Raw genomic sequence first — 26,164 nt, 5'->3', positions numbered from 1 at the left:
ATTTATACAAGCACTGGGTATAGTCAGAAGCGCGGGAGGGTGAGAGAATTCACCAGAGCCAGAGCAGGGAACAGAACAGGCAGACTGACAAAATACACTGCTGAGGGGAGCAGCAGGTGCGGCAGGAGAGGTCTGCACGCCATGTCTGCAGAGGCTGAGGGCAGCTTCACAGCCCAGTGCTCAACTGCTGCACCACCAGGGGAGGCCCAGGTCTCCCCTTCTGACAGCAATTTATCAGCAGCCAGGTTCTAACTAGAAAGATCCCCTGTCTTCAGATATGTGCAAATAATTTGACGTGAAGTTTCAACCACAGTTTCTTCAATCACTGCCTTTGTAGTTCTCAAGTTTCTAATTGCTGCGGAGGCTGGGGGCTGATGAACAAGCTGCAGGGCAGATGCCACTTGTGTGCTGTGGATGAGCCAGCAAAGCAGGATGTCATCAGTGATCTTCATTAGGCACCGCTCATATACCAATTAACACGATCCCCCCACCAGCCACACAGTATTACAATGCAGAGACAGTCATTTTATTTATAAATTACCACATTATGTGAAAATATCTTGTTTCACAAGCAGGAACTTCTCATTCACATATGATTGTATAACATTTACTGAGTGTGTACTATGTATGAGGGACATTCCCTCACAACAGTGTTGCAAAAATAAGCAAAACCCTCTTTGCACACTAAAATCTTGTGTTCTGCTAAGAGAGATATGCATATAAGACAATAATTACAGCAAGCATTTCCAGTGACTGTGGAGGTATGAATAAGGTGCTATGAAGAATATATGAATTGGCTGTTAATTCTACAAAGGTTTCATCGAGGAAGTGATAAGAATAATAATAATAGAGGAATGGGATAGGTGCATTTTCAGAAGAATCACAGATGTAAGAACGAGTCTAGTATTTCTCAGAATGTTCTTGCTGGATCAGAATCAGCAAGGAATTTGTTGGAAATGTATCCTCAAATGTAAGGATTGATTGTTGATGGCATCAAATGAAGGAAAAAATATGTATTGACAAAAGTATTTCTGTTTTACATAATATTGCCACCACTATGGCAACTTATTTTCACAGGAAGACTGAATTAACCTGTAAAATTGCATATATACATATATGTACACATTATATATTATATATTATACACTATATATATCTTATAAAAAGGAGTACAAAGGAAATATGATGGAAGGAAAACAAAAATAGAAAAATCACAAAACCATTAACTACTATTTTGTCATAAATTTTCTCAATAAACTTTGTGGTTTTTCAAAGCATACATGGACATACACTCACCTTATATGAGTAGACATACCTGCAAGATTAAATAGCAGTTTTCAACACACAGCTTTGCTAAAGACTGGAGAGGAATTTCCCATGGCACCTCATTCAGAAAACACTGCAGCGAGAAATGACATCCCAACAGTACAAACCATGCAAGTATAAATATCTGTTTCTTATAACTCCTTTCCACAGGTCAGGGCTTAATATCAAAGAGAAGTTCAGTGAGAGGAACACAGTGAGAGGCCTTAAAACCAAGGTTAAGTTTGTTGCTCTCAAATGGTCTGACTCACGTGTGGACAGTATTATCAAAGACAAAAGCAAAGGTAAATGGAAGCAGAAAAAGTCAGAGGAGAGATGAAATGGTTAGACTTGAACAAAATATAGAGCAGGCATTGCACATTGTCCTAAGAAGCAGGTCCTTGAAAATGACACTGCTCTGCACTCGCTAAACCTCCTAAATCGAATTGTCTTTGAATTTTACCACCTTCTAGATTTGTTTTTAAAAAAACTTTTTACTTTGTGCATTACATAGGTTACATGTATATCATGATCTACTGCTTGATAAGACTCTGACTTGTACTATTCTCTGATTATTTTACGTTTATGTGGTTTATTTTCTTACCTAGATCATTATTAGATAAGACCTCCCATTTCCAGGTTTCTTTGGCACAGGGAATATTTTCAGAGGAATATATATTTGTGCTTCCTTAAAAGAGGAATAGGAACTTGATCAGTAAATAAAAATCAAGATTTGAGAGCACAGGAAGCACAAGGGCATTGGGGCATGTGACGTATGGGGAAGAATACATGGAGTCTAGTTTTGCTGGTGTAAGAGGTGGGGTGATAAGAGACAAGGCTGTCCAGGAGAAGGTTCCTGTTCAATGGTTTAGATTACACTGCAAAGATATAGGGAATATGGGAAATATTTAATGGTATGAAATAACATGATCAGATAACAAAGATCACATTGCAAATTAAAAAAATACTATAGTGCGTGTATGTGCGTTAAAGGTGGTAAGAACAAAGCCATGGTTCAGTGGTTGAGAGCTTATTGGGTTCAAAATTTACTAACTATATGACCTCAAGCAAGTTATTTAATCCTTAGTAGTCTTTTTTCTTATCCAGTGAATAATCACCTTCATACATAGTTTCAGACTGAACTCAATAAGGCATTTAAATTGGTTAACATACACCTGGTGTATCATTGCTCAAAAATGGTTACTAGAGGTAGAGGGAGCATTCTTTTTTTATTCATTTAGTATTTGACTATTCAGACAACACTGGGAGCAGGAATAAGGGAATGAGAAATCTTGAGAGAGAAGTTGAGAGGGGGATATTAAGAATCTTTTTACAGTGCCCAATGCATTGCATGTAAGCAAGTGTTATTCACTAAATAGATGCCGAATTAAATTGGTATGTGTTGATTTGATTTGATGCCCAGTACATTTAAAGACTATATCTACAGCTGTCCTATAGGGTAACATCCTTATCTGTCAAAACCAAATATCTTTAATCTAGAAACAATAAGTGTTGTCTTGTTTTCTTCACAGCAAAAATGTTTTTAGAAACTTTAGTGGAATAATGATTTATTTGATTAAAATTTAGGATTAAGTGCAGAAATTTATTCTAGGGGGGGGATAAAAGAGTCATTCCAAAATGAAAAAGAGATTTTCAACATAATCTAATTGCTAGTTTGTGAAGAGTAAAAATAAAGCACTTAAAAATTAGGTGAAGTTAATAGCAGAGGAGACTGAATTTTTGAGGAATTGAAGATTGAGTTCCCATCAACAGCAGCCATTGTAAAGGCCACAGAAAGCCAGACTCACCCACAGAAAAATACTCTAGAGCACTTGGAAATGACTAGCTGTCGAGACTGCCCTTAATCTCACTCTCTGTGTGTGGTCTGACTATCTTCCTTCTCAGGCACGCAGGCATCTATGATAGTTTTTAAAGAGTGAATGCAAAATTTGAAATTGTGTGCTTGGCTTGTTGGAGCAATAAATATTTATACTGGTATAAGCCATTCAAAGATACTTTAGATGATTCTGATGGGCCTCCTCCTAAGATTTACATCTAACCCTTCTGGGACATAGAACACTTTTGTGGTGGTTCTGTTACGCTTCCAGTCGCCCCAGGTGGGCAGGAGGCTCCCTTTTCTTCGATGGGTGGGAGTTTGTAGGCCTTCCATAATTCTGCAACAGAAAACTACAGGGCCTCAGCCACCTGGACAGGAAACTGGGCTTGACCTGACCTAGAAGGTTGGTGGGCAGCTTCTCTCTGATTTTTTTTTCCCCTCTAGCTACATAGAATCTAGGTCTTCCTCTTTCTGCATAGTTGCTGCTCTCTCTCCACATATATCCCCACTTCAGGGTCCTTGCTTCTGCTACCGCACAGCTTAAAATAGCATGTGACTCTGGCTTCCCCTGGTGCCAAAGCTAGTTGTTCCTCTACTTGACCTTGCAGATAAGCTCAGCTGGATTCAGTGACTCTAGAAATATTCCCAATTACATTTCTGGGACCCAGCATCTGATTAACCCAGCTAAGCCTCTGCACGGATGTCCCTGAGTTAGGTCTTCAACCCCTATTCAATCAGCTCAGAGGCTGTGGTTCCTGGCCAGGGTGCCATCACCAGATAAAGTGCGCAGAGAAAAATTTCCCCAAGGCAGTTGCCAGTTGAATAGCAGCCACAAAAGGGTCACTATAGGTAGTTTATGGACCTTAACACTTGGAGCAAACTTGATAAGAAAAGCAACAGCATTAAAAGAAAGGGATTTATTAGAGAAAACTTTTGATTCAAGTTAAAAAATATGTATGATCTGACTGTGAGCAACTTGTCTAGAATGTGCCAGAACATGTTCACAAAACTATTCAGCTAGTTATGAGAGACCTAGACAAAAATAACTGTTTTCATCAAAGGCTATTTCCATTACTTCTTTTTAAGTTGTATTGTGATAATATTTTTAACATCATTGTTTTTGTATTTTTCCATTTTCCATCATAGTTGTCTCCATATCCCATTAAGTAGTCTTAGTCTGTCCTAATTCCTATTTCTCCTAAATTAATTAGTGGCTTATATGTGTATCTCTCTCTCTTTTCTTTTTTTTTTTTTTAGACACAAATGGTTTTAGTTCTTGCTGTGAAAATTCTGCAGACATTTGTTTTACTTCAAAAGATGGGGGTATGCCTCTGCCCATGGCTGGTCAAGGTGACCATTTTCTCATAGTGACTCCCAAGGGGAATCCATCTTAGCTGAGATTACCAGCTCCTCTCCTAGAAATCTAAATGAATGATTTCAGGGGGAACACATCTTCCAGGTCATACAGAGTCAGGACAATCATTTTCCCACCTGTGTCAATCCAAAATAAAATTATGAGGTCTTATAACTTACTTCTTCAAAGACATCCACATTAGAATCCTCTCTAACCCCCATTATATTTTTCCCAACTAGCAATATATATTTACCAATGTTAACAAAAACTTACTAACCATTTTTCAAGGAACAGTGCCTTCCATCTTTTTATTTGCAAAAACCATGATGAAACCACTTTTTCAAGCTTTGTGATGAAGACAAAGGCAATTGTAAATGTGCTACCTACTGTGACCAAATTGGAGGAGGTTTGGGTTGTTGTTTTGTTTTGTTTTATTTGTATAATATCTTATCTTTTGAAAGCAAGGTGCTCTAAAGGCAAGTATTTATAGGAGTAGACTGATTGAAGGAGGTATTCACAAACAAAATCAAATGGCAGATCATTAGGATAGCAATTAATGTTGATGAAAAGCCAAACTACATTCTGCATATATAAAATTGCTTAGCATTGTGTTTTGAGAAGTGTAACTGATGTATCTCAGAGGTGCTTATTCAAAGACACTCTAATTATATTTGTGTAAATTTAAGTATGCAATACATACACACTTTCAAGGAAGGATGCATGAAAAAGTGAAAGAAAATGGCATTCAAATTCAGAAAATTTCCAAAAAGTGGTCCTATGAACAATGTTAGCTCCCATTCTCACTTCTGTTTTGTATAAAAGTGTTTGCTTTTACACTAAGATGTCATGGCTTTGTTTTTTTTAATTTATTTATTTATTGCTAGTATATTAATGAGAACCATTCCTTATTTAATTTATGTAATTTTTTAAAATTTAATAAACCTATTAGGAATTCATTTAGCTCTTCATTCTAAGTCGCCATAGAAATAGGATTTACTATTGGTCAAGGGGAATTACTAATAAAAAAAACTACATCCATATTGTATATAATTGTGTTCTCTTTATAAAAAGAGCCATGTGTATAAACTATGATGGGTAAAACACACAGGTCTGGGGCCTCCCTGGTGGCACAAGGGGTTAAGCACAGCACTATGAAGCTATCCACAGCCACTGTGAAGCTATCCACAGCCAGGGAGGTTACTCACATGATGCAGCAGACCTCTCCTGTCTCGCCCTCTGCTCCCCTCAGCAGTGTATTTCAGTCAATGCACCTGTTCTGCTCCTCACTCTGTCTCTGGTTGAGTCCTCTCACCCCCTGCATCTCTGGTCTGTACCCCAGGTCTTGTATGCATAAATAAATAAATCTTTTTAATGTATTTTTTTAATTTTAACATTTATCATTTTTTACATTTTTTTAGACAATATTTGCTTCCCCCCACCCTCTCAGATTGAGTCCCCATAGAATCTCCTTCCCCAAGGGACCCGTGCACCATCACCACAGTTGCCTGTGCTCCTCCTTCCCTCCCTCTGATCCCTCTCCCTCCTCCTCCCCTGCAGGATGTCTCTCGTTTATAATTGTCTGGTTTTGCTTTGTTGTTTTTTGTACTGTTATTATTTTTTTACACTGATGTCTTATTTGGTTCCCCTATATTCCTGCTATAAGTGAAACCATACGATATTTTTCTTTTTCCTTCTGGCTTATTTCACTGAGCATAATTCCTTCTAGCTCCATCCATGTTGCTGGGAATGGCATGAGTTTATCTTTTTTGATTGCTAATAATATTCCATTGTGTATATATGCCACATCTTCTTGGTCCAGTCATCTATTTTTGGGCATTTGGTTTGTTTCCAGGTTTTACCTATTGTAAATAGTGCTGCAATAAACATAGGTGTACAGGTGTTCTTTTGAATCACTGTTTTTGTGTCCTTTGGGTAGATCCCTAGGAGTGGAATGGCCGAATCATATGTTAGCTCCATTTTTAGTAGACTGAGGACCCTCCAGACAGCTTTCCACAATGGTTGGACCAGTTTGCACTCCCACCACAGTGTAGGAGAGTTCCTTTTTCACCACATCCTCGCTAACATTCGTAGTTGCTTGTGTTTTTGATATGTGCCATTCTTACTGGTGTAAGGTGGTATCTCAGTGTGGTTTTGATTTGCATTTCCCTGATGATCAGGGATGTTGAACATTTTTTCATATGCCTGTTGGCCATTTGCATTTCCTCTTTGGAGAAATGTCTTTTGAGTTCTTCTGTCCATTTCTTGACTGGATTGTTTATTTTGTTTTTGTTGAGCCATGTGAGTTCTATTTATATCTTTGTGATCAGTCCCTTATCAGTTGAATGGAGTGCAAAGATTTTTTTCCCAATCAGTGGGGTGTCTCTCTGTTTTGGTTAAGGTCTCTTTTGCTGTGCAGAAGCTTTTCAGTTTGATGTAATCCCAGGTGTTTATCTCTGCCTTCACTATCACTGCTTTGGGTGAGGAGTCTTTAAATATGTTTTTGAGATGTTTGTATTATAGTGTTTTACCTATATTTTCTTCTATATATTTTATATAAAATATATATATTTTATATATTTTCTTCTATATATTTCAGGTCTTATGTCCAGTTCTTTTATCCATTTTGAGTTGATTTTTGTGCACGGTGAGAGGTAGTGGTCTAGTTTCATTTTTTTTTTGCATGTGGAGGTCCAGTTTTCCCAGCACCATTTATTGAACAAACTATCTGTGTTCCATTGCATATTCTTTGCTTCTTTGCCAAAGATCAGTTGTCCATATAAGTGTGGTTTTATTTCTGGGCTCTCTATTTGGTTCCATTGGTCTGAGTGCTGCTCCCCTCAGCCATGTATTTCAGTCGGTCTGTCTGTTCTGCTCCCCACTCTGCCTCTGGTTGAGTCCGCTCATCCCCTGCATCTCTGGTCTGTACTCCAGCTCTTGTGTGCATAAATAAATAAATCTTTAAAAAAAAAAAAAAAAAACAGGGCAAGGAAACCTGAAATGGGAGATGCTATCCTGGCTGGCCAGGAGATTTTCATCCTCTTTTGGGAGTATGCCTTCCTCCCTACCAGTATTTTTTTCATGAACTATCCAAGCTAGAAATAATTGTCTCTTTTAGATTTTATTGCTCCCACCCATCTCTCAATCTATTTTCTAGCTACAGTCAGAGGATCTATCCTACATGCATGGCTATGTCACTGATTTAAAATCACTATCAAGGAGCAACAGCACCTGCTAAGACCTGTATACTAGCCTGCAGGATTGAGACCTGACAACTCGTCTCACTTAGGAGTAAGTTCTGATGCAAATGTCAGAAAGCAAAATAGCAGGGGCAGAGGCAAAGATAAAGGTCTAATTCCTCCGGCATAAACAAGACACAGAGGTAAATGTGCAAGGCAGATGCAGCACTTCAGTGTGGCCAGGCCCCATCCTCAAGCTGGATCATTTGCCTGTGGCACAAAATAACCACTCAGCCAGACCTCACATCTGCATATCAGTAAGGAAGGGGCAAAGAAGAGTAAGCCCTTCACTTTAAAGGTATTTCCCAGAAATTACATGCCATTTCCAATTACATTCCATTAGCAAAAATTAGTCACCTGTGCATACTTAGGAGGCCTGGGAAACATAATTATTATTCTCTTCAAAAAAAAAGAATCCATTTTCTCCATTCACTTGAATGTTGTAACCTGGCTTTCACAGGTCACAGGTAGATGAAGGGAATGCAGAAAGGAGACTTGACCCTGAAAAAACTCATCGAAATCTTCTCTTTTTGTGTCTCCCCAAACCAGAATACAGTATCACCTGTTCTCATATCATTCTTTCTCAAGCAAGTCATGATTGCTTGTCAGTCCTCATTGAATGAGGGAGTGGGAGGCTCTTCACTAGGCTCTTTGCTTTGCATATAAAAAATATCAAGAACAGCCGCTCTAAGTAAAGACATGCACAGACATCAAAATGAAATAAGGACTTGCCAGCTTTGCAAGACTATTTTCCCCTTGTCAGCATCTTCTAATTTGTGGTTGTTTGGTTTTTTTCCTGGGCCTAATAAATTACCTACCTTGAGAATTTCCTTTATGGTGCTGGATCATTCTTGCTTTAGTCATCATCTGCACTGCAATGCTTTTGCTCCAGGTGTGGGGACTCTGTAAAACCGGGATGCATCTCATACTTGGAGCCCCCCCATGATTGCCAACATAGTCAACAAATTTTCCAAGCCAAAAATCAGGACATACTGTCTGATGTCAAAGTCAAATTTAGGGAGGCAACAAAATAGAATTTTAAAGTCATTTGTGAACAAGAAAAAATAAAATATGATCACCATAATCATAGAAGACCTTAAGAAAGCCTATTGACCCACACTGTACCCCACCTTGCTCGAAGAGCAAGATATAAAAGGCCATTTCCCTTTCTATTTTCAGAAGTTTTTTATAGTCACTTTAATTCAGGGGCCAGCAGCTTCCAGTCCAAGAATGCAAATGATAACAAGAGTTGTTGTTTATCTTGTTTCATCACTAGATCACATCTCTGAACACATCATAAACCCTTTCACCATTAGGGATTTGCTGTATCCATTTGCTTGTCTATAGAAGTAGCTTCTGTCTTCCAGTTCGTGCTGCTAATCCTTCCCAGTGATACTGGTAGTCACACTCAGGCTTTGGCAAGTGATGTCCATAGATGCTGTTTAGAAACATTAATTAGAAGGGGGGGGGGAGAAGTGGCAGAAAGAAGTGTCCTAGAAAGGGAACTTGAGGTTAAGGAAAGAGAAAAATGAAGAATGAGAGAAGAGAAAGCAGGACTTCCATGCGAGGTGCCACCAGCAATTATCTGTTCATTCAGGGTTTTGTATCATCTGCCTCTATTCACTGGAAAATCACTGAATGTTTTGCTTTATTTTATAATCACAATTTACTCTATTTCCTTTTAACATGATAAGAGTAGAACAATGTAAGATTTTCTGTAGAAAGAGTCACTCTATTGTTTATTTAGCCTTGATCAGAGATAAATGGACCACACAGAAATGTTTGCGATATTTATTGCCACTTTCTCATGACCATATTTTCCCACATCAAAAAAAAGATCAAGATCTCAATATCCATTTACAAATATTAAGTAAAGAAGAGATGCTAACTTGTTTATCCATGATGTACTGCATTAATCTCTAAGAAAATATGTGTTTATTGGGGCCTCCCTGGTGGCGCAGCGTTTGAGTGCTGGGTGGCAGCCTCTACAGCGCTGGTGCCATCCCCGGCCCCGTCTGAGGGTCCCACATGGCGCATGGACCTCTCCTGCTGCCCGCTGTTCCCCTCAGCAGTGTACTTCGTCAGTCTGCCTGCTCTGCTCTCCTTTCTGACTCTGGTGAATTCTCTCACCCTACCCCGCTTCTGACTGTACCCAGTGCTTGCATAAATAAATAAATAAATCTAAAAAAAAAAAAAAAAGAAAAGAAAAAGAAAGAAACCTTAAAAAAAAAAAAGAAAATATGTGTTTATTTCCAGGCTGAAAATAAGCCACTTAAAGTTCAGAAAAAAGAACACTGTGTATGTTTAATTTACAAAAATTATCATTCATTTCATCTTTTAAGTTAATTCATTAATGGCTTTTAAAAGGTTCTTCTGTTGCTCTGCTTATCCTTAGGTAACATCATCTTACATGAAATGCTATTTACATAATAAAGCTAACTAAATATTGAATACTTGATTCAAATAATCTTGTAGATTTTGAAGTAAATATATATAATTCATGTTTTCAGCTCTTGCCAGTTTTGCATTTTGTTTAGCATAAAATAACTACCCAAGATTCAGTTGCTTCAGAAAGTTTGAAGCATTATTTCATATTATTTTATGAACTGAGATTCTTTCGGGAATAAACCTATGAGTTATTAAGTGACTATATTCCTATTGGATTTTTATATTTAAGTTCATATTTAAAAGATAACAATGTTTTCAATGGGACTGGTTTTATATGAAGACCTCCTCATGCTTTGGATTTTTCCATCTAATTTAGTTTGTGCCACAGTTTTGCTAAAAGTATGTATTTAACTTTCTTAATTCCGTCTTTGCCACAGCCTAGCCTTAGGATTATAAATTTATACAAAGTAATCCTAAGGCATTTTATGTTAAAATATCCTTTTTCATTAGTCTCTCTTCAGGGGGCAAGTTTTCATATATAGGTTCTTCCTGATCCTTAGGTATCAAGCTCTGCTTTCCTGTCTATCTCTTCAAGTGTCAGTTTCTTTTTCTCCTTCAGACACATCATTCTTTGTCTAGATATACTGTAGTCAGAAAGTCAGGTAAACTCCTCAAATTTTCTTTCAGGGCAGGTAGAAATTCAAAGGGTGGGCTAGTCCTCGGTAGGTTGTAGAAGAGTCAGAAGGAGAAGCTAACAAGTAGCTGAAGGAGCATTCACCTGCCTGCATCCTGCCTGGCCCTGAAAACCACTGGTCCATGGAATCATGAGAGATAAAGTCTCTTCCTTCCTTGTCTCTGACTTTTCCCTTGTCACATGACCCTCTTTTCACTTAATTAATGTGATTTGAGTGGCAGCATGGACCACTCTGGAAAATTTTGATGCATTTGTTCATTAAATATTTACTGAGTTTTCACTATCAGCCAAGCACATTGTTGGGTGCTCGTGGGGTAAATAAAAGTAACTGCACTCTAGGGCTCATAATTTAGTAAATAAACCAATTTTGAAAGACTTCATTTGATTAAAACCTCCCATTGGTTTTCTTAAGGTCAGTTTCGAGAAACATAAAGACTAGAAGGAAGAAAGGAGTTTCATCAAGCAGGGACAGAGATTTTTCACATTGTCAGGAGTAATTCCTACCTGCAGCGCATGCCAGGGAATAGAAAAGATCTGACTTCTCAAAAGTTCATGTCTTTCTTCATTAGGCCACATACAGGTGTTTTATTTTGATGTTATTGTTTTCAATTACACAATTTATCTCTCCCTGTACAGTATTTGTGATATTTTGGAAAGTCACTTTGACTTTTCAGGACAACTCTTCATGTGACAATTTTTGTATTATAGGAAGCTTTAAAAAAAAAATCCAGCTGTCATTCAGCTGCATAGAACACACTCTGCTAGAGTCAAAAGAAAAAACTCTGATGGATAGAATATCAGCCTCTGTTACTAAGCCATGGGGATAACCTGTGCTCAGAAAGAATTACTTCTCATGGATGGAGCAGCCAGAGTCACTTGTCTCCAAGGCTCAGCTGACCCACAGATTCAGGACCTTCATGTCCTTAAGAACTTTCAGTGGCCTTTCTTTTGGCCTTCTTGTCATCATTTGTGAGCATTTAATCAGAAACCTTTAAATGAGGAAGAGGAGGTGCCTCCTTGGTGGCACAGGGGTTAAAGTTTCAGCGCTATCAAGCTTGCCAGAACTGTGGCATGATTTCGATCCCTACATGGGTAGCTAACCCAGATGGCACAACAGACCTCTCCTGTCTCACCTGCTGCTTCCCTCAGCAGTGCATTTCAGTGGATCTGTCTGTTCTGCTCTTCACTGTCACTGGTGAATCCTCTTACCCCATGCAGCTCTCACCTACACCTCAGAGATTCTTGTATGCATAAATAAATGAAATAAATATTTAAAAAAAAAAGCAGGAAGAGGAGTTGCCATGATATTTCAAACTAACCAATTCAAGTTGATTTGTTGTGCAACAGTACCCTGTTTGTTAAAGGAAACTCTTCATTCTCTGATATAAGTGCATAAGCCAGCTTTCTCTGTGTCTCTGATTTATTTACCACACTGTCAGTCTTTTCAATTCTAATATCTGGTGGGAGGGGGGGTAGTGGATTGTTTGCGTGCTGCAATTGTTACCACAGCATTCTAACAAGAAAATGTACAACAGAAGATAGACATATACTACAGTTATAAAGTGCCAGTAGCCTCTTTTATTTAATTATTTTTTACTCACATTTCACATTTTCACTCCCATGTGTTTACATGGCTGGCTTGATGCTACAAAGGGGGATGTCAAGGTGACTAAGAGGCAGGCTGGCCTTCCAGGAACTGAAACTAAAGGGAAAGACCAAGACAAGCAATCCTGAGAGCTAAGAGCATGTGCAATAGATGCTGTGGAAGCAGGGAGGGGCGGTAAGGCAGCAAACAGTATCAGCAACACCTCCAGAGAAACTGAGTCCTTCAGATGTCAACTTTATGAATAACACCAGAGAAGCAAAGGGAAGATACATGTAGCTATTAGCATGGGGGTTTAGGGGGGCTGGATTTCCAAATAATTTTCAGTTTAGCTTTTTATAGTTTCCTTTTTCAGGTTTACTAGCTTTCATCTCTACTGTGTCTCTATCAAATTTGGAGTCAGCTTTCCCAACCTATGGAAGTTAACAATGTTTTTCCAACAATGCATTAAAATTTAGTGGTAAATTCTTTTGTGAGAAAACCAACACAGTTGCCGACAGCACACTCAAAAAAGAGCAATAGCTGTCGACCAAGAGACGTGTGTTAACCATTCCCCTCACCCTCATCTTTATTCCCCCAGGTCTTCGTGGAGCGAGTCTGGGACCTGACCACCGCATGTCCATGACTCCTGTGGCTGCGCCCCATCAGCAATGAAAGGCTTATCGGGCAGCCGCAGCCATCACCACGGAGTCACCTGTGATTCTACCTGCGACTCGCTGTCGCACCACTCGGACCGGAAGCCATACCTGCTGAGCCCCGTGGAGCACCACCCGGCCGACCACCCCTACTACACGCAGCGCAACTCCTTCCAGGCCGAGTGCGTGGGCCCTTTCAGCGACCCTCTGGCCAGCAGCACCTTCCCGCGTCGCCACTACAACTCCCAGCAGGAGCTGAAGGACGAGTGCGCCCTGTTGCCCCGCACACTGGCCACCAAGGCCAACCGCATTCCCGCCAACCTCCTGGACCAGTTTGAGAGGCAGCTGCCGCTCAACCGGGATGGCTACCACACGCTGCAGTACAAGCGCACAGCCGTGGAGCACCGCAGCGACAGCCCGGGCCGCATCCGCCACCTGGTCCACTCGGTCCAGAAGCTCTTCACCAAGTCGCACTCCCTGGAGGGGCCGTCCAAGGGCAGCGTCAACGGGGGTAAGGCCAGCCCCGACGAGACGCAGACCGTGAGGTATGGCAAGCGCAGCAAGAGCAAAGAGCGGCGCGCAGAGCCCAAGGTCCGGCCCAGCACCTCCCCAGGCTGGTGGAGCTCTGACGACAACCTAGACGGCGACATGTGCATCTACCATGCGCCCTCAGCCGTGATGACCATGGGCAGGTGCCCCGACCGCTCGGCCTCGCAGTACTTCATGGAGGCCTACAACACCATCAGCGAGCAAGCGGTGAAGGCCTCGCGCAGTAACAACGACGTCAAGTGCTCCACCTGTGCCAATCTGCCGGTCAACCTGGACACGCCACTCCTGAAGAAGAGCGCCTGGTCCTCCACCCTGACCGTGAGCCGGGCCCGGGAGGTATACCAGAAGGCCTCAGTGAACATGGACCAGGCTGTGGTGAAGTCAGAGTCGTGTCAACAAGAACGTTCCTGCCAATACCTTCAGGTACCATTTATATAGTGATGATGGATGCTGATTGTCTCTGCCAATTGTGTGGCATTTTCTCTTGGTCCTAGTCTTGGTCCAACTATGAATTATCTGAGAAAATCATTTAGCGTTGCTGTAGCTGAGTGCTGTTATCAAAAAACAAACTGGCTACCAACTTCATCCAGTTATCTTGAGAGACTAGATAGAAAAGTACTTTGAAAAGCACACCCACATGAAGGCAAGGAGTTGTTAAAGTTTTGTGTTCCTCTTTTGTCTGAGGGATGATGGAATAGGAGGAGAGAAAAGGGAAATCTACACAGGATTTTAAAATAAATCCACCTATTTACAAAAGTCAACCAAATCTTTTGAATTTTGGAGTTTAATTATATCTATCCAGTGGTGGTATTATAATTATTGTTGTTGTAAAATTCTGCCTGAGGTTATTTGTTTGGGAAAATTGACCTATGTCTTCACCATTGCAATTGCTATCATCACCACCAACACTAACTGCACCCCCACCTGAGCCCCCAGAGCACAGCAAATAGTGGCAATGTCCTGGGCCCTGAGGAGGTGGGGAGGCAGCCAGTTTGGGGACCTGACAAGCACAGCTGCAGAGACCCAAGGCGACAGAAAAGAGGAGGAAAGAGGGGGAAGCATCTGCACAATAAAATACAATTAGTGTCAGCATGTAAATCCCACACACGTACAGACCCGAGGCAGGTTGCTCCTCCCCTCCCACAGCCTCCTCATGCTTTTCCTACTGCCCTCCAACCCACTTAAACCAGATTTCACCTAGATTCAAATATCAGGGCCAGAGTTTATTTCTTCTCCATTTCCTCCCTCTAGTTTTGTCATTTTCCCAAAGATACAACCCTCCATAAGAAGGACCCTCATGTTTTTCCTTTTCAGATTACCTTTTTGCTCTGTTCTCCTCTGGTAGTCCCATCGTTTAAAGGAGTTTTTAATGGAATATAACATAATCATTTTCCAATTTCAACTTAAGAAGAATGTAAGAAGAAAGTCTTTCCCAGAGATGTTAATCTTTTTTTCTCTCTTTGAAATCCTCCTGACAAACCTTGTTCTCTTGGGAATGCTTCCACCAAGTCCTGAGAATATTCCAGGCAAGCAACCAGGATATATTGCCAGAGCTCATCCACAGAGTTCAGAAGCCACCAACATGAATGGGTGGTTTTCACAAACATACTCACATGGTCAGTATCTTTCCCTGAAAGTGGTATTTTCCCATTTACCATAAGATTACTACATGTGTCAATTAAGTCATCAAGAAATAATAATAGAATTTTAGAATTAAAGAGATCATCTGATCCAACCACATCAATTAGTATTTTTAAAAAATAAAGAAAGGTAAAGGCATGGGTTATATTATTAGTATGTGGCAATGATAGGACTAGAATCCAAGTCTCTTAATTTATAGAAATGACCATTATAAGGTCACAACTGAAGGCTTTAGAAATCCTTTAAACTCATAAATATCATCCACCACTGAGAATAAATTCTTTTGATAAAAATACCTGTCTTAAAGGAAGGTTGGGTATGAAGAAATGGAAGCCCTAGAATGAGATACTATGACTAGTGGCAAAAAAAAAAAAAAAAAAAAAGGATTTAAAAATAAACCAACCCTGAATCTTAATAAGTAGTGGTGAGATTAGTTATAAATATCAGATTAAGGAAGGACAGATTAATTCTACATGGACTAGAACCAGCCTTTGTTAGTAACAGAATGTTTTCATTGCACTTGCATAATTGCCTACATTCTTCCTACCTTAAATTCATCTTTGCTTTTTTTATACCTGTATTAAGTGAAAATGTCAAGTAGTGGTGAAAATTGAAAGGATAAGGAAAAAAGAAAACTGGTATTAATTGAAAATCTAGTATGTACCAGATGCTGTAGTAAGCATTTTTATATTCGTTATTTCATTTAATCTCATAATCCTAAAAGCTAGATATAATAATACTGTTTTAACATTAGAGGAAACTGAGACTTAGAGATAGCTGGTGCTTCAAAGCCACGTGACCAGTATGTTACAGTACTGAGATTCAAACCTTTATCTGTTTGATGCATAATAGCTCTTTCCAATAAACCCAATTGTAGGAGGCAGGACAGGCCACTGAGCAGGTTCTCTGATCCAGCAGACCGGGTGAAGGAGAGAGTCCTGGAGCCCTCAGTGGTTTTTTGCAGGCTTTTATTGGGATTTACCAGGTACATGGCAGGTAGGGAGGCTGGGGGGCTGGGAGGCTCCTAGCCCATGGCAAGTCTTCACTCCAGGCTCTCCAGCCTTCTTTCGCGTTCTCTCTCATGGCTCTACTTCTCTCTTGGCTTCTCTGCTCCTGCTGGCATCCCCGTGACGCCGCCCTTAAAAACCCAGTCTTAGCCCAGGTGAATCCCATCTACCTATGCCCATACCCTATTCCATCAGGCATGCATTCGGGACCACAGGGTTCCATCATCTATCTTAATGGCGGGAGGGCAGCAAAGCCTGATACTTTTTACCTTACCCTACACCAATACAACCTTGGAATGAAGGCCATGAAAATGGTGAGCAAGGAGGGAAATAATCCTTAAAGTAAATCTATTATTATTAAAGTTCTTCAGTAAAATGAAAATGAAAGCTTGAAGATTTAAGTATGGCATTTGATGTGGTAGCATTATTGAATCTCATGTTACAAAGATTCGGAAATTCTATTTTTGAATTATTTATCTTCTTTAACAGATATTAACATTTGTTGAGCCCCTATTATGTGCAAGTCAATCAAACTGAAAAAAAAATTCTATATTTCAAGGTGGAGAGGTAGTACGTTTACTAAATAAACTAAATTTAGAACATTGTGTTCCTTCCTACCAGCTTGTGGAGTCAAACACTTTCTCTAAAGAATGGACATTCATAGGAGGAAGGAGAGTGGGAAACGCCTGTGAACTGGAAGTTATTTCCAGCTCTCTCCTTACTTTGTAGGAAAAGAAGGAATTTCCATCCTGCAAAAGATCCTCTCCAAAAGATAGGTTTACCAAGCCCCTGCCAGTTCCCATGGATAATTTTATTTCTAAGCTCATTCATTAAGAGCTTAAAAATTTGCTTTCAAAGCAAATTTGGGGAATTGGAGCAGCCACGATTGCTTTAACTACCAACCAGTATTGCAACTGGAATTGCAAATTTGTTCAGTTTCAACAAGGTTTAATGGACAAAGCCCTGACCTTTAAATAAGAGGATCTGTGTTTTAGTTCTCTTTGACATTAACTGGTGATACACCAACTAGTTGGTGATTAGTCACTAACCAGTGATTATTCACTAACTAGTGATATGACTTGGAACCACCATTGCAGTTGTCTGGATCTCATTCCTCTGCTATAAAATAAGGCACTTGGTCTAGAAATCCTGTGATCTCAGTCTACATCTTTAAACTTCTAAGTTACATATGCAGAGTATTTAATTAGAGCAATTTTCAAGATTTGTAAGGCCTGGAGCTCTCATTTAATAAATGCCTAATGAAAGTAGGTATTTTTTTCAATTTGTTCTTTAAAACTCTATGAGGCATTTTAAGTTGAAGAAACTGAGATTTAGCAAATCAAGTTAAGCAACTTGCCCAAGGATATGGAGGTAGTGCATGGCAACATGGTGGGTGAAAACTGATTCAACTGTCTTCTAAGCCTGAATTTTTCCATTTACCACACCTGAACCTTGCCTAAACACAAAACAGAGAGGAAGTAGCATACATCAAACACCTGTTATGTGCCACAAATTATACAGTGTCTCATTTAGTAACTAAAACTTTGGAAAGTATATTATTTTTCCCATTTTTGCAGATGAGAAAACTGAGGCACAAAAGATTAAATCATTTTCCAAGAGCACATAGATAGTAAGTAGAAGAGCTAATACTTGCCCCCAGATCTGAATCTATACTATCCTTCAAATAAAGAAATAAGTGCATTTTTCATTTCATTACTTATTTTGTTCTGGAACAAATGTATTCAGTCTCTTACATGCGTAAGTGAAGAATGCCTTATATGAAATGTGACCCACCTTACACAAGCTATGGAATGACTGATATGTTTCTAATTTGATTCAAGGCTGAACAGAAGTTAAATTAATGCTTACCAATAATAGAATCTAGGTATTTGCAAAGTTCTGATTCTCCCTTTGAGGAGTTATCACTTAGAATTCATTTAATTTAGGTCATTGCTACACTGTATAGAAAATGAGAGGTCTATAGATATTTAGCTTCTGTCTGACATGGATTTAGAAATAAAATACTGTAGCTTGAAATTATTGCAAGTTCCAGTAAATACAGTCAATTGGGCTGTGTGCTCACTCACAAGCTGTTTGTAGTTAATAAAAAAAAAAGACTCTCTTTTTTTCCGATATTGTTATTTTTAAATGTCAAGAATCAGATGTCTGCTGTTTAGAACTATTGTACCGCTGCCAGTGACTGTCTGTATCAGGGTTTGGAGCAGGGACATGGATTTGAAGACATTAAAACTGTTTAATTCTCAGTTGAGATGTGGTTGGCTTTTATACATTTGGAATAGAGCATTTATGGCACATCTCAGGGTAAGTGCTAATAGTTAAGTAAATAAAATAGGAAGGGATTCAAAGGAGTAAAAGGAGTTTTTGTTGTTTTGTTTTTGCTTAAAGCAAGCAGGATTCTTGGTTCTGTATATGCTTCTTTATGTAAATGTTGTGTGTTGAATGATTGGCATACAAAGCCATTCAGAAGAGCAAGATTTTAGATTTCCAACTGTTAACCTTAAAAAAAAACAAACCCTTCAAATCATGTATTTTGCATTCATCCAGCAGCAGAAACAGGAAAAGGGAAACAAAACGCTCTCCGGTAGAAGTAGAAAGACACACACAGAGAGAGAGCAAGACAGAGACCGAGAAAGAAAGCACTCTCAGAGATGAAATTTTAGGAGAGCAAAATGATCGACCTTTTTAAGGCTGAATGGGTTTCTTCAGTTTGTGTGCAAGTTTCAAGAAATGGAAGGACTGACCAGGTTTGGGTATAACTCTTTTATTACTTTGTTTTTGATGACAATGTTGTTGGTTTTGGTGGTCTGGGGGGAAAAGAGAGGATAGTTTTGTTATTTTATTTCTTCTCTGGATAATGACTAGTGAGATGAAAGAGCTAACAAACTAATGTGTGTACAGATGGTAGGAAAATAGGTTCAGACATCAGATACCTCCAAATCTGTGTCTCCACAGGGACTTCATAAAATCTTTAATTGACACAGTGGTATTAAGGGACATTCTGTTACTTAGTGATTGAAATATGATCAGTCCTTTTCCATGACAGGAATCCTGAATGCTTACTGTTCCTTTGCAAAATTAAAATTTGGGGATGGCAGGGGTCGAAGGTGGAGGGGAAAGGACTGTCTGTTGGTTAAATAGAGCTTCACAAAAGATCTCTAAAGAATCATTCATAACAAGCATAAATGCAAGATTTTTTTTCAATGCAGGTACAACTATTTTTCATATTTTTAAGATTATTTCAGTCTTTGCCCAGTGGGCATTTTCTTTTCTTGGCCATTGTTTTAGAACAATTTAAATTATACCAAATCAGTTAAACTGTTTTATATGAAATGTATGACAGTGTTGAACAATTTTGCTAATAACTTTGGTTACTGCAATGTTTCCTTGCTGCCTTTTTTAATTCATCAGCCACATTAATTGATGGTTTTCTTTATTTTTAATTTAATGTTTTAATAATTCATCAAGGCATGTCAAAATTCTTGAATGCATTTACTCTTTGGCTTACACAATCTTCTTCATATTTTTTACTGATATTAGTAGATATGTCCCTTTTTGTTGATAGAAAAATGTTACTCCTGCTTGATACTAGCTTTGAACGCAGAAGTGCTAATCAGCAGCACAATCCTGGTAGTTTTCTGAATCTCTCTAATTCTCAATATTACCCCTATCCAATTAATGGGGGAGGGGGAGGAGAATGAAAATTAGCAAAACCCTATGAGAAAGCAGGAGTCCAGAAAAAAGTAGTGGTAGCTAAAGAAAGATCAAAAAAAAATGGAAAATCCTTTTTGAAATTTGTTAAGGACACTTTACTATTCTTATTCTGCAATTTCATTATTCTAAAAACATTTCAGCAACACCAAAAGTACTTGGTTAGGTGCAGTCAAAGTTTATATAGCACATGCTTTCTCATCCCACAGAGTTCAATCTACTAATGGAAGGCAAAGTACTGGTTAGCACAGGATAAAAGATGAAAAACTAGCCTTGGATCTCTCAGGGATGAGTAGATTTTATTTCTTCTTTCTCTGGTATCCATAACGGATATTTTGCTTGGTTGCACATTAAGGATAGTAACTTACAGTGATCAATTATCACTCTGTAGAGAAAAGTTCATCCATAATCTCTGGTCCATTTGAGATCATGACTTTATACAATTTTATCCTAACAGTGACTTGTAAATAATCATAGAACACCTTGGTCTATTGTTTGTGGTATTACAGGAATCACTAAAAAGTGCAGGCAGTATTGTCAAGCTGACTTTGATTTGGTGATTAATTTTTTTAAATCATTTTGCCTTTAAGTTCAAGGACAGCATCTTCTCTTGGTGGATTATTGTGAATTTAGAGTTCACAATTAAGAAATTTTTACTTAGTTAAGCTTTTTTTCACTTTAGATCATATATTGCTACATCCCTGGCCATTGAGCTCAAAGAAATGGAGCTGAACAATGGAGAAATTCCATCTTGATAGTCTAAATGATTAAATTAGAAACTTGAAATATCTCAAGCTCTAGTACCTCTTAGATTTTTCTGTCATTTTCTGTGGAAGTTTGGTAGAGGAAAAAAAGGTGATCTTTTCAGGTAAAACCCAAGCTTCTATTACTGATGTTTATGAAGAGTTTTATGACTTCACCAAGATTTGTATTACTCATCAGATGTTGAACCCATAACTTTTCCTATTGGAATAAAATAACATGTTTGTATAACTTATCAAGACTATTTTGCCTCATTCTTCACCCACAGGTTCTGTCCCTAGTAGCTGCTATTTGGAACACATTATGGCACAGTGAAAACATTTTTACCTTATTTTTATAAATGCTTATTCACAAGTTTTTATAAATACTTAGATTGAAACCACAGCAGGAGGGATGCTTTAATTTTTTTCAACAAATTATTTATTCTCCTTCAGCCCACTCTTCTCTGTTTGTACCTAGAAGGTAGATATAAAGAATCAATTATTGTTGTGCAATTAACAGAAACAAAAGATGAATTGTAGTATATCTACTCCTCTTATATTTGACAAATTATTTATTTTTACTGTTTTCTGTTATTTCTTGGGAACACTCATATGCCCAAGGAAATACCTCTTCTGATTCTCTGATCTCTTTATGGCTATCTTTAAAAACTGGATTTTTTTCATTTGCTAAAGCTTAGTTATATACCCTCCCTTGTTTCCATTTCTAAGATAAAGAAATGTCTAATTACTTTTTCAAAAATGAGTTTTCTAGATAAGTAGACCTTTCCTTTCATGTGTATTATTCCTATCATTTGGAGTGTCTTCTCATTGTTCCCACAGAATTAGGAAGCTTTCTATCAAATTCAGGCTTGTGGTATCACACAACTGTCTATGAAGCTTACTGTGGCTTATGTGTCTGTACATGAACATGTGTACATGGTACATCTGCCCAGACATCCTTCTACCACACTGTGAAAATAGGTATTTTCATGTACTCTCTTTGAGCTCTGATTCATGACATAAGATACATTTTAAATATACCATTTCACAGAGTCCATCTAAGAAAAATGACTTTGAAGTAGGAAAACAAATTTTTGTAGATCCCATTGGAAAACTCATTACTTTTACAATGATTATATTGAACTCCATCTAAGGCCATAAGTATAAAACAGTTAGGAGTGTCCTGTTTCCCAGATGTGAGAATAAATCCCTTTCATAAAAGGAGACATCCAGCAACAATAAAAGGAAATGACTTCCATTCCCGTTTTGTTTTTTTAACAGTTATGTAATATAAACCATCAAGATTGTCTAACTTCTCCCTGATTTTACTCTCCATATCTCTAAAACCTTAATGTGAATAATTAAAGAACTAGTTTTAAAAAAAAAAAATTTAGAACAGCCTCATTGGAAGTCCATCTAATATACCTTCTCATTCACAAATTTCCCCCTGCATGGTGGCAGTAGCTTCTTTCCACCTACCTATTTCCCATCTAATAGTCACCTTCTGAAGAATTTTTGAGATTATTTAGTCCAACACACTCTGTCTAAAAGTGAAAAGAATAAACTCTAAGGAGATACCTTTGTTGAAACAAAATAAATCATCTCATCTGTAACAGGCTGATAACAGCATGCTCGTTGCACAGCTGTAGTTCACTGTTCTTTTTCCTATTATGTCTTGCACATCTGTGAAAAACTTGTAAGACTTTGCACAGACTACCGTATCCATTCTTACTACCTTCTTTTACAGCAGTGGGGTCAATGCACAGGAGGCAAAGGGAGGAAAGAACTGATCTGAAATTTAGATTTGAAGCATGTTTGTGGCTTAAAAGGTTCACAAGAGATGAAAGTTGCTGTTAAATAAATAATTGCCTGCAATTTGTAATCCTGTAGTTACAAATGGCAGAGTAGTGTTTTTAACTTGTAAAATAAAGAAGTGAGCATGATTCTCCTGTCTTCCCTGTCAGTGCCTCCTGCCTCCCAGTAGTTTCATTATGAGTAAGACACATTCCAAAGGGGGACAAATGGAGCAAAACTATTCCATATTGGTACAGGTGATCTTTCGGCACTGCACTGAATTGAAACTGGGATTTTGAAGACAAACTCTTCTTTCTGGCATCTTCTACTTTCTTGGCAGCCAACTCCCTTACCTCTCGCCTAGTTTCCTAAGATAAAAATTATCAACATAACTGTCATCATACTTTCCAAAGTCAAACATAAAATTTATATATATTTGTATATTATTATATTTTAATATTATATTGTAAAATATATATAATACATATGTATACATGTGTAATGAGTATATTACATGTAATATTATATATAACAATAGTATATGATATACTATATTAACATTATATAATATATAATTGATATTAATATATATTATATAATCTAACAGTATATATTGTATGTTAACGATATATGTAATTGTGACATGTAGGAGAAAATGTATTAGAACACTGGGCCCAAGTAGATTAAATCAAAGCCATTTCTAGAAAATCTGAAAGGAATAGTGCTAGGGGACGCCACAGGCTACTGGCTAATCTTGGTCACTGCTTTTGACATTGAAAAGTAAGTCAAAAGAAGATAGAGCTCTAAAGTTGGAAATGCCATATTAAACATTACACAGTGGTACCCATATGAGTAAAATTAATACAACAATGCCCTATTTGTCTGCACATACAGAATCATATGTATGGCCACTTACTCTGCCATGAAATATTTAAAAAGTTTCCTTAACTTTTTGTGTAGGAGAATCACCTTGAGAGTGTCTGTAAAATGAGGATTTCTGGCATTAATCTAAGAGATTCTGATTCTGTACATCTAGGATGATTCTGATATGAAAGATCAATCCAGGAAGCACACTTTAATCCCATTCTAGGAAACTGTCAGACTACAGTTGTAATTTTATTTACTGAAGGGGGCAGTAGAACATAACAGATGAAAATGTGGGCTGCAGGTGATCCTTTAACACTGCAGCTGACCTTGAACATGACTTGGGGCTCCCTCTACTTCATACTTCCATTCCTCTATCTGAAAAATGGGCATAATGATATTACTCTTGTGTTTGATCAGGTGTTAGGAAAAAAGTTTAATTTTAAATTTGGGAAATAAGTTAAAATTATAGTGCGAAATATTTTGAGTTACAAATCCTCAGACATGAACATGCTTCAGAACTTAATCTTCATGTGGGTTACATACCATACCACCTTTTTTTTTCTTTGGTTTGATCTGATTTTAATTAAAGCGGGGTTAGAGTGAACATATATGATTCTTTGGTAAAAGAAAACCCTCTCCTACTTTTGGAAGAGACTAGGTCTTTCATCACAGAGTAGCTTTAAGGATTCTTTATCCCACAGGCCAACTACACATGTAAAACTTTTGTCTATCACTGAAAGGATCACAACCGATCCACTTCTGATAGCTCTGTGTCCGTGAGTCAGGTTTCTCATGGCTTAATATTTACAAATGGAACACAGCTCTTTTGGCCTCCTCAAGCTTTGGTTTGTTCAGATAAAACCTGCTTTTATTCCCTATATTTTTAGTCTGCAAGACTCTGCTGCCTTACTCCAGCCAGCGTTAATAAGTCAACGGGAAAATGTTATTTAATAACAGCTACAGGGCTTGTCTACAAGAGGATTATAGCCACCTTTCTTCATCTCCTTTATTGGTTCATTCAGGTACTCTGAGAAGAGTTTCTACCATAGCAGCTTTGATAGATGGGAGTTCTTACACCATTGCTAGCACATGACAGTATACCCTGACTATCACTCTACTTTGCTCATGCCAAGTCCCTCATCAGTCCTCTCCTTTCTCTGAAACCAACTACCTCATTCTTTTTTTAAATTTTCTGCAATAGGCATTTTTATTTATTTATTTATTTATTTATTTATTTATTTATTTTATATTGTTCATTTTTAAACAATGTTTGCTTCCTCCCTCCCAGGTGTAGTCCCCATAGAGTTTCCTTCACCACTGCACCTGTGCACCATCACCACAGCCCCCTGTGCTCCTCCCTCTCCCTGCTGATCCAACCCCATCCTCCTCTCCTGCAGGATGTCTCTTTTAAAATTGTCTGGTTTTGTTGTGTTTTGTATTGTTATTATTTTTTCCCCTGATGTCTTATTTGGTTCCCCTATAGTCCTCCTAGAAGTGAGACCATCCGATACTTTTCTTTTTCCTTCTGAGTTATTTCACTAAGCATAATTCCTTCTAGTTCCATCCATGTTGCTGCAAATTGCATGAGTTTATGTTTTTTGATTGCTGAATAGTATTCCATTGTGTGTATATACCACATCTTCTTGATCCAGTCATTTATTTGGGGGAATTTGGATGGTTTCCTGTACTCCTATATTTATTGCAGCACTATTTATAATAGGTAAAATCTGGAAACTACATCATTCTTATATGACTGTACAGAGTCAGGCAACACAAACAGTGAAGCAAGTTCTCTCTCAAGATCTCTACAGAACCATGGAAGCTCATACTTTCTCAGACAGCCATCTTCTTTTTGCAGTCTAAAGATTCCCTACCTTATTTACCCAAAGGACACAGAAACATCAATTCCAAAGAACACCTGCACCCCTATGTTTATAGCAGCACTGTTTACAATAGCTAAGCTTTGGAAACAACCCAAATGCCCAAAAATAGATGACTGGATCAAGAAGATGTGGTACATATATACCATGGAATATTACTCAGCATTCAAAAAAGATAAACACATGCAATGTGCAGCAACATGGATGGCGCTGGAAGGGATCATGCTCAGCGAAATAAGCCAGAAAGAAAAAGAAAAATACCGGATGGTCTCACTCATAGCAGGAATCTAGAAAACTTAAATAAGGGACCAGGAAAATGAATAACTATAAGAAAGTGAAAATCAAAATCAACAAAAAACTATGAACCAGAGACATTTTTGGGGGGGGGGCGGGAGGGGAGGGATTGGGGTCAGAATGGGGGGGCTGCAATTGTATGGGGAATATAAAAATAAAATTTATTATTTAAAAAAAAAAAGATTCCCTACCTTGTGTGCATCCCACAGCCACCAAAACAATGAAAACAAAACAAAAAATCATAGATACAGCCTACTGGATCACAGCACATCACAATTCACGGCAAGAATGAATACATTTAACTGAATTTTGACTCTTAATTATGAAAAACGTGAGCAAATGGCTTTGCCATTTATAGTTATAAAAGTGGAAAAGGATGATGATAAAAATGCTCCTGTGGGTACTGTAGGACCAGTGTTAGGTAACCCAGCACCTGGAGTCCACTCTTAGCTACCTGCTAGTGTAAGTTGTGGTAGCATCAGTTTGACTGGCAGCCCCTCCAGCAGTAAATAGGTACAGAGAGAGGTGCTGCCAGAGGACTTTTCCCTTTGAAGTCCTTTAAGGATGCTAACTCCTTGTAATCCTCAGAGAAGTCATGTCATTTTTTTCTT

At 38.3% G+C, this 26,164-nt stretch overlaps 1 protein-coding gene across 10 annotated transcripts in view; it reads left to right on the top strand.

Annotated features, from left to right (window-relative positions):
- Positions 1-26,164, top strand: part of DLGAP1 (DLG associated protein 1) — a 428,837-nt gene that overhangs the window by 91,138 nt on the left and 311,535 nt on the right. For 4 of the 10 annotated variants that reach the window (XM_037508791.2, XM_054694166.1, XM_054694165.1 and 1 more), the window contains exon 1: positions 18,835-19,011. In XM_037508791.2, coding sequence (XP_037364688.1) covers positions 18,937-19,011 — 75 coding nt within the window. In that variant the 5' untranslated portion in view covers positions 18,835-18,936. Of the gene's footprint in view, positions 1-12,994; positions 14,022-18,475; positions 18,569-18,834; positions 19,018-26,164 lie in introns of those variants that run through there. The other 6 variants (XM_037508793.2, XM_054694170.1, XM_054694171.1 and 3 more) reach the window with 3 other exon arrangements.

This window comes from Talpa occidentalis, unplaced genomic scaffold, assembly GCF_014898055.3.
Source record: "Talpa occidentalis isolate TD23 unplaced genomic scaffold, MPIMG_talOcc4v2.1 talOcc4.13, whole genome shotgun sequence".
NCBI lineage: Eukaryota > Metazoa > Chordata > Mammalia > Eulipotyphla > Talpidae > Talpa > Talpa occidentalis.
The sequence above is the reverse complement of the archived record's forward strand: the minus strand, read 5'-3'. Positions and strand labels throughout refer to the sequence as shown.